Source organism: Saccostrea cucullata, unplaced genomic scaffold (assembly GCF_032062105.1).
Source record: "Saccostrea cucullata isolate Sc308-1 unplaced genomic scaffold, CSIRO_AGI_Scuc_v1 ctg286, whole genome shotgun sequence".
In the NCBI taxonomy this organism is placed as follows: Eukaryota; Metazoa; Mollusca; class Bivalvia; order Ostreida; family Ostreidae; genus Saccostrea; species Saccostrea cuccullata.
The window spans coordinates 22,755-42,325 of record NW_026929666.1 but is presented as its reverse complement, the minus strand read 5'-3'; the positions used below and the strand labels follow the sequence as shown (position 1 = coordinate 42,325).

General features: G+C 31.6%; 2 protein-coding genes across 2 annotated transcripts; both read left to right on the top strand.

Moving 5' to 3' along the window:
* Positions 1 to 2,055: 2,055 nt before the first annotated feature.
* LOC134281686 (uncharacterized) lies at positions 2,056 to 4,139 on the top strand. Its single transcript, XM_062764120.1, has 3 exons — positions 2,056 to 2,089; positions 2,767 to 2,866; positions 3,918 to 4,139. Exons 1-3 carry the CDS (start codon positions 2,056 to 2,058, stop codon positions 4,126 to 4,128), a joined length of 345 nt encoding a protein of 114 aa, XP_062620104.1. The 3' UTR covers positions 4,129 to 4,139.
* Positions 4,140 to 10,585: 6,446 nt separating this feature from the next.
* Positions 10,586 to 19,199, top strand: LOC134281685 (multiple epidermal growth factor-like domains protein 10). Its single transcript, XM_062764119.1, has 3 exons — positions 10,586 to 10,891; positions 18,904 to 18,956; positions 19,069 to 19,199. Exons 1-3 carry the CDS (start codon positions 10,794 to 10,796, stop codon positions 19,197 to 19,199), a joined length of 282 nt encoding a protein of 93 aa, XP_062620103.1. The 5' UTR covers positions 10,586 to 10,793.
* The last annotated feature ends 372 nt before the right edge of the window (positions 19,200 to 19,571 follow it).

The window sequence follows — 19,571 nt, the reverse complement described above, 5'->3', positions numbered from 1 at the left end:
GAATTCCCTGCAGTTAAAATACACAAATCGTTTTTCTTATATGACCTCCTAATTGCTAATTGTGACGTCATTAACTTGTGTATTTTTCCATATTTTCTTAAAAAGTTGCAGAAGACATCAATTTTTAGTGGAATATTTTCTTTCAGAAGACATACTCTGCCACTCTCGCCCAGAGAAATTTTTAGATAACCGAAATGTAATTTTTCATAGCAGTTTACATAATCCAAAAATTAAAGAGGGCGACGGTGGCTAAAGGAAAATCAGCACAGAAATGAGTCATGTTGAGGCTTTTCTGCATTTAACTTAAAAGTGTACCAAATTAATGACGTCATATATCCTGAACGACTCCCTTCGTGTCATTTTCTTTAATGATCTATCATATTCATCTAATCAATGATTGTTAAAACCAGTTTCACAACTTTTTAAGAACATTAAATTTTTAGGGCACAATAAAGCTCAAACCGTACCTTCTTATAAAAGAGACCAGAGGGCATCAACAGTCATGAGAGTAACCCTGTAACAAATCAGTGAAATGACATTTTAACAAGGCCTTGTTATTATAGATTAGATTCCCTAGTGTCTCTTCTTGTTTAAAGAGAAAATCCCTATGTTTGGTACATTTATTAAAAATCCTTAGATACTCTGCGACAGTTTTGACAAAAAATTACAAAAGGTTCTTGAAATATGGTGACTATAAAAAAAAAAACAATGCAGACCACAGAGACTGTCATATAGAATATGCTCTTTGAGTCTTCGTCTAAAAAAATGAAAAGTCTTTGGACAAAATAAACTTGTAGATGAAAATACAGGTACATTGTCAAAGACTAGAATTAGGACAATCAGAAATTATTTTACAGAAAATTGAAAAGATTTTTAAAGTTTTCCTATAAATGGCCTAAATATCTGTATTTCGCCACGTGATACTGAAAATAGTAATAGGAACCCTCCTCAACTTTTGTCCGCACTAGCTAGTTGTGGCCAGCTACTGTCATTAACATCTCAAATTTTACAATATACTTCCTAATTATGCAGCTATGACATCTAAAAAGTGCCAGAAAAAGTGCAATAATGTACATTTTCTCGATTATTCCAGGAGTCTATTTTAAGACCGTTTTTGCTTTAAAACGAAACGAGTTCATCCTCAATATTATAGCAATTATTGTACAAACAAGTGTTCATTCTGTTGGCATATTGTAGAAAGCATTATATTTATAAAGACTTTTTGTACGAAGATTCAAATTAGCATAAAACTGCAATTTTTCCTAATATTAAGAGTACTTTATATTACGCCACGTGATACTAAAAATAGAAATGGGAAACCCCCTCAACCATTGTCCACACCTGCTAAATGTTGTCATTAACATCTAAAATTTTACAATATACTTCCTAAGTAATCAGCAATGACATCTATAAAGTGCTTAAAAAGGTGCAGTAATCTACATTTTCTCCATTATTCGAATAATCTATTTTTAGACCATTGTTGATATGAAATGAAACAAGAGTTCATCCTCTTGTCATTTACATCTAAAATTTTACAAAATATTTTCCAATTATGCAGTATCTACATCTATAAGAGCCTGAAAGGGTGCAATATTCTACATTTTCTCAAATTATTCGAGTAATCTATTTTTAGACCATTGTTGCCATAAAATGAAAGAAGAGTCCATCCTCAATATTGTAGCAATTATTGAACAAACACATGTACATTCTGAAAGTATATTGTAGAAAGCTTTATATTTGTTAGGACGTTTTATATGAAGCTTCCAATTAGATCAAAAATGCCCTTTTTTTCTAATATTCAGAGACATATCTACATATAGCCACCTGTTACTAAAAACAGAAATGGGAATTCCCCTCAACCGTTGTCCATACAAGCTAGTGGTGTCCAGCTCTTGTCATTAGAATCTCAAATTGTACAACATACGTTCTAATTATGCAGTAATGACAATTAAAACTTTGCCAAAATTTGATTTTTCAAATTTTTCTAAAATATATCTATTTTCTGATACATGTTACTAAAATAGGAACAAAAGCCCACTTATGTTTTTTCATGAAATGACACTACTTATTCCCAAGTATAATAACCCAGGTAAGATTTTGGAAATTTCCGCGGACAATTTTTCTTATTTAGCCTCAAAGCTCTCAAAAAAATTTGATTTCCCCATTTTTCAAATTTTTATAAACCTTGTCAGTTTGCATGACCTTTTTCTTACAGGAAGAATATTTCTAGAATAAACGATTATATATGCTCTGTGTACCTTGAAAGGTCATGTTATCATATGATCTAATGATTTTTGTTAGAGTGTATTAGATACCGACAAATATCCATTTACATTTCCTCAATTTTCATGTTTTCATTTAGTCAAAATGGGCCAAAAATGGCCGAATTCAATGGATCCGTCTCCATGGCAACCAAGTGCACGTGTGGAACTTCCGACTCCATATTTATTAGTTTTGTACCAAGAAACAACTATGGTAAAAATTTCATCAAAATCCGAGACATGTCGTTTCCAAGCCCTATGAAAATTCGTTGGTGCTTACAGAGAATACGTGCTAACATTTTTATCAATTCTCTATAATTTTAAATCAGTTTTACCGGACTGTATTCATTTTTAAATTCATAAAAAAATCAAATATGTGTAGTTTACTGCTTGTGTTGAATTTTTTTTTTTTTTTTGCTGAGAGTTTAACTAAGTATGAGCAGGAGTCCGTAGCTAATAAATACTGGACACTTTGTATTATGTTTGCATAAAACATTTATTGCAGATGAAAAAAGTATAAACTTGGAAGGAATCATCTTTGCATCTGTTGTGGGGGCTATCGGGATTGTTGGTGCAATAATGGTAATCACAGTATTCAGAAAATGGTATGTATTTAATAAATAAAATTATCCGATAATATTTTTGAGAGTGTCTTCAAAAATTCTGTTTGAAATTTCTTTGCTCCTGTACATCTAGGAGCCAAAGGCTTGGATGTGCATATTAACTGAATTAAAAAGGAAGCTCATCATAGTAGAAATAAAAAAAAATAAGACAAGCTTACTAAATCTTGTGCATTGTAAACAGTCACCCTTGGAGTTCTCTTTCTGGAAATAAGACACTATTATCTGTTTCATATCATTAGCACCCATTCAAAATAACCATATATATATATATATATATTTACATCAAACTTCATACACGTCTCCATATGAGTGAAAAATTCTCGAGAGGGACGTTAAACAATATACAAATCAATCAATCAATTTTGTTGTAGAGTTTAGATGAACTTAAACATCAAGGTACAAATTTAGTTCTCATCTGAATATATATTCTCTAAAATACTTAGATCAGTATAAATGGCAGTTATGAAACTTAATAATTATACCCCCCGTTTGAAAGGCGGAAGGGTTTATAGTAATCGGTATGTCCGTCCGTCTGTTACACTTTGGGGTACCCATCTCTTATCCGCAACTCCTCTCATACCACTGAATGAAATTTGATGAAACTTTCACAGAGTTTTTATTACATATTGCCATTGTGCACCTCCTATTATATCCGACACATATTTTGGGTTTCCCACAGCAAGACATTGACACTGTCATTATCTGGGAGGCGGTGGTATCCTTGATTGAGCACAGTGCTCACAGTACCTCTAGTTTTGTAATACTGTGCTTGTTACCTACATGTATCAATGTTTGTTGACTTAAACCCTGTAAGAAAAATAAATTTCTTTTCTGAATATCGAGTATATAAAGTCAAAAACAAAAAGAGGCCTTTATCATGTTTATTTATTTATAAACCGATAAAAATGACTTTTTATATCCGAAATACCTTCTTGCTAGATAGAAAAAAATTACGAAGTATTCATTCACATTGACCCTTATTTATTTCACATACAAATTTAGGAGTAATATTCAATTTATATTTTCTTTTTAGTTCCAGAAAGGGCCGTCCAAACATATATGACCAATCTATCAATCTCAGTAGAGAAGCCAATGAAGAACAGTATGATTATGAAGCACTACAGAAAAACAAGGAGCATGAAGAAGGATACGAGGAACCATTGACTGGACGAATAGACAATAACACTGAAACCACACAGCAAATAAATAATGTACCGAATGTATATATTGATATTTGTGGCTAATCAGACTTCCATGACATGCTTTTAAAAATGTTGTTCTAGTACATCGTGTTCTTGCTTATATATGTACCAAAGCTGTATATGAATAACTTCAGTCTTGGAATTTCAATATTTATCAAATATATTCATGTAGGTTGGCTATAAGTCTTTAAGTTTAACAAAATTGTAGTGTTACGTAAAATACAGATAATTAACATTTTAAAAGACGTAAATATTTGATTATAATGTAACATTTCCATTGTTTGCCAAAATGTAATAAAAATGAGTAAATAAAGTTATTCTTTGATCTTTTTTGCAAATAATAATTAGAACTGTATTTAATATTTGTCTTTTGAATATGAGAGAATGAAATTGTACATTAATTTTAGAATTTATTCTTGATATCCTACACATTATGCTATTTATAAATGGCCATTGACAAATTTTGCATTTTTTTCCGGCATGCACTATCCATGAGTTGTTTTAATTTGTACAAATCATCAGTATTTTCTGTCTGAACCTCCATATAACAGTTTTATAAGAATTCAAAAATGGCAAAGAGTCGAGATAATAAAAAAGGCGATAAGATAAAAATCAAATTAACAAAAAACGAATATATATGAATGTTACATTAGTCCGAAATATCTGACGTTTTCTAAGCTTTTTTTACGATTTTGATATTTTAAACGCCAGGCTATATAGGAAAAGGCAGAAAAACTTTTTTCGAACTAGAATTACACAAATTAACGAAAATGAAATGTCATAAGCGTTACTATAATTCAGTATGTGCCATGCATCAGTACCCATATGCTCAAATCTATAAACCAGTTAGCAAATCATTTACTAGAAAATTTTCATGAAAGATTTCATTAAACCATATATTTATAAATGGATGTTTTTTTTCTGACTATTTTCGATTAAATTTCCACTCTGAGAAATTAAAATACCTAAGACGTAGGTCATTGTTTTGAATTCAAAAGAATTAAATTTTCCAAAAGTTTATTCGTTGGAATGTGAATTACTTCAAGGTTTGCTTAAATGTGACCTTATTGATAATTAACCGGTTACCATTAAGCATCTATAAGACTTCTTTAATTCATTATTGAGTTGTATTTAAGCACCAATGTGGACTTTGCTATGATTTCCTAGTGACTTAATGATGATGGCTAATTTCTAATTACCAATAACTAATTAAGTACATGTAATAATTGATAACTTACTGGTGCTTGAAAATGTTTAATCGGCGTGTAACAAACTGATGACTATTTTATTCTCCTTGGGTTTTTTTTTTTGATACATAAATCAATATTAATATGTTTCCGTCGATTTTAATCAATTTGTTATTTCTTAACTTGCAATACTATATTATATTTTCGATATGATCAGCTTATTCATGTTCATGTGGATATTTGCAAAATCTGTCCTACCCGAGAAATATTTCCGTATATGATATATATAGTTTGAAATAGTTCCGGTCCTAGATATGTAAATACTGGTATATTTATTTCCCGATATGAGTCAAGTACATAATGATTTGAATATCACTAAAGAACACATTGATTCTAAAAGCTGCCTTATCTGATGTGAGATACATCAATTCCTTGGGGTCAATTTTAATTGCTAGAAAGATTAATACTTGTACTTTGTACTGACGAAAACATTTCTGAAAATATGCCCATGGTATGAGCAACACGTATTCATCGAAATTTGATTTTCAAAAAAAAAAAAAAAAAAAAATGTAAAAGGCTAAAAGCGTATGTTTTTATGTCCTGATTCATATGATTTATATACTTTATAATCAAAGTACTGAAAGCACTCATGGGAGTTGAACATGGTGTAAACAAAATATTTGATCGGGAGGTTAAGTGAGTGAACAATATTATATTATTTCAAATACAGACAACTGTTTCACATTTTTTGAGTTGCAACAATCTTGATCGAGAAAGACATTCAGAGACATTGAATAGCAAAAACATGCATGGGCCATAATGCTTGCCTGCGTACTTAAGTCCTTTCTTATACCCCCTGCTTGAAAAGTGGGAGGGTATTTATTAATCGGGATTTCCGTCCATCTGTTTGTTACGCTTAGGGTATACCCATCTCTTATCCGCAACTCTGCTAACATCACTGAACAAAATTTTCATAGAATCTTTATTATGTTCCCCAAAGGAAGTTGGGGAACATATTGTTTTTACTCTGTTTCTTCTTCTTATTATTATTTTTCCTGGGAAAATCTTTTCTGCGAGTGATCTTGTAAACTACACATCCGACTAAGGTGAAACCTTTTTAGGGTCAGTAGGCATGTTATGTAGATTTGCGGAACGAAGGTCATTTTGCGCGCACGTGCTTGCAAGAGCGTGAACGTGCAACACGTGAAATGACCAATATAATGAAATTTGCCGTAACTTTTTTAATTTTAGATGAAATGTTTTGAAACTCATAATATGAGGATATATTGGTAGCATACACAAGATGACATGGTCAAAATAGCAAGATCTTACGCGCATGCACGTTTGCTTCACTCTGATTGGCTGAAACAGAAGTCTCAATATCTTTCTTGTTTTCTGATAAAATCCTTTGAAATTTTGAATACAGTCATACATAAGGGAGATCTACAGCCTGATATAAAAGAATTATCATGAAAGAATGTGCAAGCACGTGTGCTTGCAAGAGCGCACACGTGCAACACCAGAAATGTCCAATATAATTGATATAGACGTAACTATTTAATTTTTTTATGAAATGTTTTAAAACTTATAATATAAGGATATATTAGAAGCATAGACTAGATGACATGGTCAAAATAGCAAGATCTCACGCGCATATACGTGCGCTTCGCTCTGATTTGCTGAAACTTAAGTCTCAATATCTTTCTTGTTTTTCGAGAAAATCCTATGAAATTTTGAACATGGTTATACATTATAAAGATCTACAGCATGGTATATAAGAATCATCATGAAAAGCATGCGCATGCACGTGTGCTGCAATCTGATTGGCTGAAAATTTAAATGTCTATAATTTTCTTAGTCTTCAACCAAACGGGATAAAATTTAGAATATGAATAGGTACAATGGATTCCTACATAATGGTACTATCAAAATTGAATGCCCGAACATTCATTCATGCATGTGCGCGCGCGAAATACGCAAAATGGCTAATATTTAAAAAAACAACAACATTAAAATGTATATTGTAAAGAATTTTTTTATTTATTCTCACAATATAATATTATAGATATGTTAATTGTTTAGACAACATGCTATGATCATCTTGCATGTACATGCAAGTGCGTGCTCGTACAATGCGCTAAATGACATATAGTTGATATCATTGTACGTTTTATGATTCTTTGATGAAATCCTTCGATACTGATCATATTTTTTTAAAAATGTCTTAAAGGAATTAGGCACAAAAAGGGACTTGGGGAGCGTTTGGGGAACATCTGTAACGGTCCCCGTTACAATTAGCACTAGTTACATATTGCCGTTGTGCTTCTTCTATTACTTTTTCATCCTACACATATTCTGGGCTTCCCATTGCAAAACATGGACACTGCCATTATTTAAACAATAAAATGCTTTCTTTGTTTGTTATCACTGGAATTAACGGAAGCAGCTGTTGCAGAAAAAATACATAACCCGCGGATGATCATTTATATCACTGCTAACAGTCTTCAAATTTGTAATATATTTTTCCTTTGCACCTTTACCCATGTGTTATGAACATTTCAGTTTGGCAGGGATGATATTAATATAAATGTTGATACCATGATTGCAAGAAATAAGGAAAAAGATGTCAAAAACTCTAATGCATCGAATGACACTACAAAATGTGATCATAAAATTGTCATCATCAACATACACGTGATTTTGTTTTTTTTTATCACTTCCCCTATGTGACGCCATGCAAACATGGTTAAGTTGTTTTGACAAGCGATTTTAGTGCAAAATAACAAAAATACACATATGACCAATTTTCATAATTTTCGGCCACAAAGTCAAAAAGTTTTCGTATATTATGTTTTTATGCGTTTCTTTTTCCTTTCAGTCAGGTTAAGGTCTTAGGTTTGACGCGGCGGCGAGAACGAGAAACGAACCCAGGCCTCACGAAGCGAACGTTCTACCTCTAGGCTACCGTGACCGGTCTCCAAATATGAAATAAATGTGTCAGACTCTGTAGTATCTTTTATTTCAAGCTCACCGTGATATGCCATGTCGACATAAGAATGGAAATCACAATAATTGTTAATTGACAATACGTGTTCGACATATCTAAATGTCGAGTTGAAAAGCCACGAAAAATTTTCAACCAATTCTGCTTCATATGAATACAAAATAGATCTGCTAATAGCAGGGTGCAATTGGTATCTATGAGAATTCCAATAGATTGCTGCAAAACCTGGTTTCGAACATCTTCCCATGTCAAGAGTTTCTGATCCGCTCCGTTCCACATAAACCCTTGACCGAACAAATTAAATTTGTCGGGGTTAGAAATGCGTTCTCTGATTGGCCTTATGGAAGTTTGCATGAACCAATCAGAATCATTGTTTTATTTAAACTGAAACTAAATCGTAAACAGAAAAAACCGCCAGTTTAATCCCAAGGATAGCGTCTTTATCATTAGATAGCCCAGCTAAAGCATTTTAGCTGAGTTATATTGAAATTATTGCCGACTTCCAATTTTATCTCGAATTCTCTGTTGAATTTGTTTATTCTGATTGGCTAATAGCAGAGGTCAGTAGAGTTCAAAATGTGTAATCGCACTAGATGGTCGTGACAGTAAAACCCGTCAAACTTTTAATTATTCGGTCACGGGTTTATGTGGAGCGGAGAGGAAAAAAACTATTGACTTGAAAAAATGGGTTTCGAAAAACCAGATACAGTATAGGGGACGCAGTATTCTTTTTAATAGCAACTTCAGAGTACTTGTTTGTACAATCAGGATGTGTTTTTAACAAAGTAATTTTGCAAATGACCAGTAAAATGTTAAGTAAATTTACGAATCTCATTTTTGATAGGGAATGAAAAGAATAAAAAGCAGCAATTAAGTACTCAGTAACAAGAAATAATAAATAAGAAAAATAAGATACAAATTATGTTATGACAACAAATTAACAAGATATTAACGCAAGAAACTTAGTAGTCACAACTGTACATGTCCTGGACGTTAAACAACAATTAAACAAACAAAAACACAGTTAAAATAGGAATTAAAATATCATTTCAATAATAAGTGTAAGCTAAGGTTCACATAGTCTATTACTACGTTACACGTAGTTAAAGTCAGTACAAATAAGTCACACCAAATAAATTACAAAATATTTCCATTTATAGTAACTCTTAGAAAGTTAGGTGAGTTGATTTCTTGATAATTCAACCTCAATGTAAAAATCGCGAAGAGAAATGTCAGGAACTATGAAAATTTTAATATGCATGTAAATCTCGTGAGTCTGACTTTGTTCTGACGTCAGTGGGCGGGGATTTTTGAAATTGACATGAGAGGTTTCGTGTAATTCAATACAGTATATTTGACAATTCTTAGATCTACATTTACAGTTTTATTAGTCCCCTATCGATGAAACCGGAGGGGACTATAGGTTTCCTCTGAGTCTGTCCGTCTGTCCGTCCGTCCGCCTAGCTGTTCCTATATCTGTCTGTCAGTCTGTCCTACTTTGTTTTCAACACTTTTATCAAAAAGCCTGCAAATATTGAGCTGATTTTTGGTATATGAGTGTATCTTGATGAGTTACAGATCAATTTTGAATTTCCTTCCGCTTCATTGGTTTTTGACTAAATAAGGGCATTTTTAATTTTTCATAATTGGAATTACGATTGGGTTTGTTACAGTATGCACTAAATTAATCTTCCAAACAAGTTTGCATCCTAAAGAGAAAGGGGAACCCGGTAGAGGACATGTATTGCTTGAGCAGTACTCTCAGAATGCTTGTTTCATATCAATGATATGGAGATATAAGGAATTTGTTGGGTATGCCAGGGACATCAACGATAGTTGTAAACAAGGGATAATATATGCACAACGGTCTTCGATATGACATTTAAGTTAGTCGGTGTCCCTCCAGGGCTCCCGTATTGGACCCATGATCACCAAATAAGAAATTTTAAAAATGACATAAATGCAATTTTGTTCTAAAGATATATTCTTAGATTTTTACATTCGTGGATTTTCTTGTATATTTAAACGACCATGGTTTTATTTGTCAACTTCTATATAAATGTTTCAATTTATTTAAATAAAGATAATATGTATATAATTATTAATTATAGCTTTAGTGAAAAAAAAGTTTATAAAATTAATGGGCTTTATCATAAAAACAAATATAATATACATAGTGCTTGAAATATATTTCCGTATTTATATTCTAAGTGGAGACTTTCTAATTACAGATATGTTAATGTTTTTGAGTCTACTTCCCCAAATGAGTCATGTATACATCCAAGTTTTATCAGCAGAGAACGCTTTGGTTCCAATAAGTGGGACATCGTAAAATTAATTTGGTAACAATCTGTATCGTATGGATGTGCTGGAATCTCAATTGCTTTTTAGCGATACTTACATGGATGCTTAAAATGCATATGACATGAACCGCACCTAATCATCAAAGGTTGATTTTAAAACTATTTAATATGTTGTAGACGGCTTCCTGATTCAACAGAGTTGATTGATAGGCCATGAAGATTGTCAAAACATTCTTGTTTATAACCTTTTCTCCATTTTTCTTTCCATTAATAAGTGTAGCCACTGAACCGGGCTTAGGGATCTGTAAAGGGTAAGTATTTCTTTTAAATTTCCAAATCCATGAAATATTTTAAAGAATACTTTAACATTCTCTTTTTTAAAAAATAAAGAGAGTATTGTTCATCTTCGATAATAAAATTAAATCTTAAGTCATATACTTTTAAGATATGGAAGCGTTCTGTTGACTGCTCAGACATTTAATCGGATATTTTAAAGAATTCGATACTGTGCACAAATTTATTTGGTAAACATTATTGTATCTTTAAATCAAGTATCCGTAAAGAAAACATAATGCTCAAAATTGCTTTATATGCATAATTACATAGTCATTTTCTACTTGAAAGTGTTTGAGGTTAATTTTCCATGGAGAACTTCCAAGAACTACAAAGTTGCACCTGCATACTCCATGTTAACGACCAACCTCTATTCTCTATTGAGGATTTCCATCCCGAATACGACCCTGAAATGTCCATCAAATACATAATAGTCTGATATTAAATTAAAGCATTCTATAGTAGAAAAGGAATGCCCGCGGGATACTATTTGTTTCAAAAATTTGTTTACTTAACCGGTATTTAATTAAAAATTTGGAAGTATGCATTGAAGTCAATGGGAAAAAGCGTTTTTTTTTCCCAATAAAAATTCAAACGATAAGAATATCATTAAATAAGTGGCGGAACGATGCATTGAAGCATTAGAAATAGAATGACAATTGAACATAGGTTTTTAAGTAGATAAATTTTTTAAAATGGATTTTTTTATTTATTAAAAAATAGAGGAAGATAACTCTTACCAAGATTCAAGGTCATAAATTAGGGCACATCCCACCCTTGCATGTACATGCATATAGTAATAAATAGGAATATTCTCTAAATATACCGAGTATTCATGATCAACATCTACACACCTGTTATTCAATTTCATTGAATCTGTTGCTATTAGAGACTGATTACCTTTAAAGCGTTTTCCTGATGGATCTCTTGTATATTATTATTTCGTCAAAAAATAACATGTCTCTTTCTGTAACCGCTCATTTCTAAAACTGTTTCTTTTTTTATTTTTACCTTAACTCATTCCACCTCATGAATCTTTTCCTGTTTTGCTGGTCTTAAAGCCAAACCCCTTAACTTGTTGTGAAACTCTAGTTTGTTCATCTGATCATACTCTTCTTTGAAGATGCAAATCCAACATCAATCTGTAGAAAAAATCTATACTGGTCGTTAAACTTTTTTTGTTTGTTTGCATAATTAAAAAAAATTGTTAACTCATATGGAGACACAACTACTTGCTGGTGGAAGGCTGCAATTTTAACCAATGCTCGCAATTCAAAACATTTGAGCATTGAGAGACCCCTTTCGTGCCAATACCTACTGCGACACGAGATCTTTGCTTATGCAGTCTCATCCGAAGGACTACCAGTAATCTCCACATCCCGAATTGGATTCGAACCCACTACGTACACTGTACGGATAACTCTTTACTCCGAGACTCTAGAGCAGACGCTCTACCAACTGCGACGGTCATTACATGTTAGAAAGAATGTACGAGCGTCGTTCAATAAATAATGCAACATGTCATCTGACAATATGAAAAAGTACATAATACATATTCTTAATAGTTTCAATTCTTCAAGGCGTTCCCTGTTACCCTTTACGTCTTATGTCTTTGTATCCATGCACAGAAATCTTCAGCATACTCATCTTTAGGGATTCCCCAAAGGCACTGATGAATATCATTTCCCATGACATATTTGACATTATACAATCTATTTTTGATTGTTTTTATGTGTTTTGAGAATAAAAAAAATCTCACAATGTCTTAGATCTATCTAATGTGACCGATGGAAAAAGTTCTGTTTACTTTGTTAGACTCCTACCTGTGAAACCGGAGTATCCATCTGAAAAGTATACAGCATTTAAGATAACTTATTTCTACATATAAAATCATATCTTAAGTATGAGTTCGTCGGGGATTTATGTAAAAAGCTCTGTTTTCACATACGCTGTTATTTTCATTTTCTTGGTAGATATAATTTATAAACAGTTTTTTGCTCAGTGTAGTGACCATATTTACCTTAAAAGTGAATTTCTTTGCGAAGACAAGAGGAAAATTCATGGGCTTTTCTGTCTTCAAGACCTCTTAAGTAGACCTTTTCAACTGTGTAAAAAATAAAATTAAATGCCTCAACATTTAATATGATAAACTGTGTGTTGCATTACTTATTGAACGACCCTCGTAAGATAATTGCACCATTTGATACATGTACGACTTCATTCGAGGTCAAAGAAGGTTCCCAAACGACATGCGTAAGGGAAACATCACTATATATTTTGCCTCTGATAAAAAAAAAAAAATCTTAAAATTTAATCCGTCGGGGAGAATACTGTCAAGTCATATTTTAGTGCCTTTTAATTCAATGTTGTTAACATCCTTAATATCAAAGTGTCAAAGTTATCACTAGAGTAAAATAAAATTTTCAAAGTGATCACTATAGTGTCAACGTGATCACTGTAGTAAATCAAAGTGTTCAAAGTGATCGCTATAGTGTCATAGTTATCACTACACCAAAGTGTTCGAGGTTTTTACTATAGTAAATCAAAGCTTTTACCATAGTAAATCGAAAACTAATTGCTAATTATATAGCTGCATGCAATAGATCAAGGAAATTTCGTTGGCATTACTTATTTGGATTTTAGCAAAGTACCTGATCTCGTAAATCATGATATACTTATTACTAAACTTAAACATGTTAAATGCTACAACTTTGATCCTATATCAATTCAATAATGGTTTGAATCATATTTAAATGATCGAACTCAGAGTGTTAAAATTGGTGCGTGCACATCTGAATCACTGCCTGTCACAACAGGTGTGCCAAAGGGCTCTATTTTAGGTCCTTTGTTATTCCTGTTATATAGTAATGATAATTATCTGTTGAACATTGTAATATTGATATGTTTGCTGATGACACTACAATACATTTTCATGATAACAATATTTCACATATTGAAGCAACTCTGAATCAAGACCTTTATCAAATACAAAACTGGTGTCAACAAAATCAGATATTTTGAATACTGACAAAACTAAATGTATGTTAATGGGAACACAACAAAATAAATCAAAATTAGAAAATGCTAATCTTCGTTTACAACTTTCTGGCCAACCCCTTGAAAATGTTACAACAGAGAAATTATTAGGTGTTCACATTGATCATAATCTTCAATATACTAGTCATGTAGATGCAGTTTACAAAACTCTTGCATATAAATTACTTACTTTACGAAAAATAAAAAAGTTCCTTCCATTGCATACTAGAAAGCTGTTTTATAACGCATTTATTTTACCATCAATTTTATATTGTCTATCTATTTGGGGTAACTCTCCTAAAACTCACATCGATAGAATATACAAACTTCAAAAACGAGCAGCCAATATTTAAAATGAAAAATATTACGCACCTTCAATGCCCTTGTTTAACATTTTAGACTGGTTAACAGTTCACGAACTTTATAATTACAGAAAAGCATTCTGATGTTCAAAACATTTCATGGTATATCTCCTGATTATATACATGATTTTTTTGAATTTCAGAGTTGTGGATCATACACGCTACGCTCAGAGACAAATTCAGAACTTCGTTTACCAAAATATAAAACTAATATATCAAAAAATTCTTTACAGTATTCAGGGGTTTTTATCTGGAAGGAGTTACCTATAAGTATAAAGAATTCCCAATCCCTTTCAATATTTAAAAGTAGGGTTGAAATTTTTTTACTTATGAGACGTTCTTCATGAAAAACAAAAATGTTTTCATTCCTCTTAACTTCATAATGAAACGAAAGTGTATAATTTATTCTATTGTAACATAGTGTTTATATTTAATTGTTCCATGTTTGTGATTATTAAGGTCTTCCGTCTCCAACAGAAGACCTTATTGTTTTCGTTCGGTTTCTTTTTCCCTATTATTATTAAGGTCTTCCGTCTCCAACGGAAGACCGTATTGTTTTCGTTCGGTTTCTTTTTCCCTATTAATATTATTATTTTTCTTACCGATTTTGTGCACGCGATTTCTTGAAAACAGCTGGCCCGATTTTCACCAAACTTTCAGATCTGATAGATATTCATCTGAACCTTGTCGGAAATTTTCGTCGTTGATGACGTCACTTCCGGTCTTGAGATATGGACGGTTTTCAGATTTTAAGAGGGTAGGCTTGTCCTGAGATCTCCTCCTAAACGACTTAAGATATCGACTTGAGATTTTCAGTGAAGGTAGAGGAAGGATAGTAGTTGTGACATTTTGCATATAGACCTTTCCAGGGGAAAAGGCATCGACGCTCGCCTGGGCTCGAAAAATAGGCTTATACGCATCTCGCAAAAATTGATACGTTTTCTTTTATGTCTTTTTACTGGTAAATATTTTGTTAAGATATATAAAATAAAAAATTTGCAATATAGTAAGGCCTTCCATTTGATATGAAGAAAATGGGGTTAGCCCTTCAGATTAGGGGCACAGAGGGGCCAAAAGTCTCTCGTCTTTAACTCTGTAATGATCAATATTTTGTGATACATTACTGAAGCAAAGATATTCAACTTAACGATTTGCAACAATATTTACTAAAAAATTGATCATATGCTACGTAACAAAGGGCCACAAGGGGCTAAAATGCTAAATCTTTGACGCTTTATATCTCAAAAAGCGTGAATATTTTGATAAGCAATATTGAACAAAAGATGGTCAAAATAATGTTCCCAACAATATGCATACTTTTAATTTGTTCATTTTTTCCGACGACACTTCCGTTGTAAACCGGAAGTACATGTAATTTAATTACATGTACATGTATAGCGATTTATTTTTTTATTTTCTAATGAATGTAATTGTTCATTATAGAGATTTAAAAAATGCGTAGCATCTTAATATTTCCACCGGAAGTACGGTTCGTTCAAACCGGAAGTTGTCTAAAACTGAGTATTTTCCATCGAAACTTTCAGGGATGATTACTGCATGCTTGATGCAGAGTTGAAAGTAGTTTCGAGCACATACGGGCGCACCGGAAGTGAAGAAGTAGTACCGAAAGTTGATTGGAATTGATAGATCCTACAATTTTTTGTGTTTCTAAACATATTTTGAAGAATTCTTGTGCGTTTTTGACATTTTTTATCCTATCAGTGGAATTATCCCAACACAGGTCTTATTCCATCAAATATCGGACGGAAGACCTACTCGTTGCGTGCAACGAGATCGCATCTAGTTCTCTTTATTATTGTATAAAACATTGTATATGTGTTTTAAAGAAGGTCCCAAGGAAGACTAGTGTTCGCACTAATCGGATTACCTTCTATAAATTATTATTATTATTATTATCATTATTATCATTATTATTATTATTATTATTATTATTATTAATTTGGCATAGTTGATCACTATTGTAAATCAATGTTTTCAATGTAATCACTTTAGTAAAGTGTCAAGTTATCACTATGTGTATAGTAATTGAAACTTTCAAAAGTTATCATTATGCTAAATAAAATTTTTCATAGTGTCAAAGGTATCACTATAGTTAACTGTAATAAACTAAAGTTTACTACAGTATTTTTCTAGTCGTATATCCCCCCTCCACGTTGAACCACTTACTATTATTATATCAAAGCAATATCTCCCTCCACGTGCAATACTTTCCAGATCATTTTCAATATGTTGAGTTAATTTGAACACGCATGGAACTTAAAACGCTTGTCAGCTAGACACCAAAGGACGGCACAATATAACATTTGGAATAAAGAAAACGATTTACTCAACTTGATAAGAATAAAAGAACCTGTAATGATAATAGGATAAACTCTTTAATAATAACTTTTTCATCATTTGATAATTTTTATTTGTTAATTTTGATACTTAAGGAGGTGGGCTCCAGCTGTCATCAAAAGTATTGAGAATGTTTTGCCATGTATATTTTATAATCTCCACAGATAGCTTAATAAAAAAAAATAAAACAAAAAATGGGCTCATCGTGCAGTGCGCTTTTTTTCGGAGCGATTAATGTGACCTTTTTGCACTGATATTAATACTTGATACTTTCAGGAAATGCACGAAATTTACGAGGGGTATGCGAAAATTCTACGTTTGTCAATTTTCCTCTTTGTGCGTCATTGTATCTCTTTTAAAAAAAAATAAAATCATTTGAAAGAAATGTCATTTGCCTGAATTTGAGCAGAATGATTAAATCTATCTCATATTTTCAGAAAATGAAATAACAGATGTCAGATTATTAGCATAATTTTACTAACATCCAAAAATTAACATCACCGACTCCAAAGTGGGAATCTGTAATGTTAATTTTTGGATGTTAGTAAAATAATGCTAATTTTAGGCTTAAATTTGGCTCTTTTTTTTCAAGGACTCTCACGACATATTTGATATATTTGCCAAATATAATGATAGAATTCATAAAAGTTAATTTGATATATAATTTAAGATCAGTACAGAACAGTTCATTACACAAAATATTTTTTTGTGAAGGCTGCATAAAAAAATAGGAATCCAAACTTAACAATACTGAATACTTCAAAAGATGAAAAAAATGATATTTCTTCTAAAAAAAAAACCTTCCGCCACAAAAAATAGTACATAACTTAATGTTTTGTTATGGATTTTTATCATGGGGTTTTAATTGAGTATAGTTAAATTAGAATTATAGAATCCAAATTTATTGTTAGAACTAAAACGAATTTCAGATTTTTTCAAATAGAAGTCAATACAAAAATCTTCTTAAAAAGCTGAGTAGCGAACATCGTTAATAGTTAAATTCTTATTGATATCTACAGGTGTCCGTAATTTTTCCGATCAATCCTCTTATATTAGAGTTTTGATTTCGAATAATTTGATAATGAAGACAAATCAAAGTTTTATTGTTCCTTGCAAAAATAAAATGTCGAAATTTAGAACTTGCTTTTGATATCTTTAACCATATGCATGAACAGAGTGTCCAAAACACATGTTACACTTTTAAACCGTTATGAAAATTTTATGCCTCAAGTTACATTATTGAAATTTAAAATATATTATAAAATTGTTATAAAAATTTATTATCAGACATACATTTGTCACAGTTTTCCTATTAATGATCAATATTTCTTCCTTAGAGTAACATATGTCATTTTACAACATGTTCCAAATGACGTACCTTTGAATTAATATATACATTATTTGAACACGATTTCTAAGTTCTTTGTTCAAGTTTTAAATAGAACATTCCAACAGTTTAGAGGTTTTTCCACAGAAAAATTGGGTTTCACTAAACAACAGAATTTAAGATTCTATTTCACAACATAGTGCGCTTCATCGGAAAACCATCAGAGATGCATCTGATAAATTTTAAGAGTTGGGTCTAATTAAAATCCAACTGGCAAACTCTGAATCATTTCTAATTTATGTCTCTTTCAAAAGCTGCTTTACATTTATCTTGTAAGGAATCAATTTAAAATCAAATGTGAGTATTTAATGAACACTAGATTTACAAAAGGTGTTATCTTGTTCATGCAGGACCCATATAAGGGATTTTTGTCAAGTTTCATTAATAATTCTATCAAATGGTATTAATGTTCTTTTTGGTACGGGCATTTCTGGGTCATTTAGTACCATTAATAATTCATTTGTCATTTTTGTTGCCTTTAACTTCAAATTCCCTAACAAATTTGTAAATTGTATTCTGATGAGCACTTTTATTACAGTAAGGATGTTGTTTTCTCATGGTTCTAATGATTAAAGTAGCAGATTTAGACCCATAGTAAAGTTTCACAATTTTTACCAGCTGTTCACATGACGGTTCTATATTAAAAATATGATGACGTCATGAGGACATCATTATTACCTGACCTTGTAACAGAATTTCTCGAAAGTTTGTCAGATAAAATGTATGCTAATCCACTAGATGTTGACAAAATATTTTTGTGAATGCTTTTGGTTTGATAAAGTTATAGATGATTAAACGTGTAACATATGTTTTGGGACACCCTGTATATAAAAACTTTCATTAACAGGAAAGAAAACATTTGTTGTGATGGTTACTATGAAGAAAACGGAACATGCAAAGGTAATCAAAATTAGAAAAAGAAAGTATTTAGAACAGAAACATTTATCATACTTGTACTTCACAACTCATTTATTGTGAAATAATTACACTTTCTTGTTAATTTCAATGACAGTTTGTCCAGGAGGATCATATGGAAAAAATTGCACACAAACGTGCCCCGAAAACTTATATGGAGAATTCTGTCGTGGAAAATGTAAATGTACCACTGAAGAAACATGTAATCCTGTTAAAGGATGTATGTGATATTAAGTTTCTTAATCAATATATAATTGTTTCATTAATTCTAAAGTTTCCTTTATAAACCTTTGAAGCATATTTAGAGCTTCTTTATGAAAATTATTATACTTGACTTAGGTGTTCCAAAAGGAGTATGCACCGGTTCTGACGGGTAAGAAAAGAAACCTTTCTATTTGTATTGATTCTATATTGTCAATTCAAATTATACATTATTCAGTATTCTAATGTAATTACGCTTTACACTCAAGTTTTTACTCATAACATCACCATGTATCTTAATCCATCTAATTTCAGAGAATTTAAATGTTGTTACAGTTACTATCAACGCGCCAAAGAAAAATGCTCAGGTGCGTTTAAGATTTATAAATGCTTTGCTGT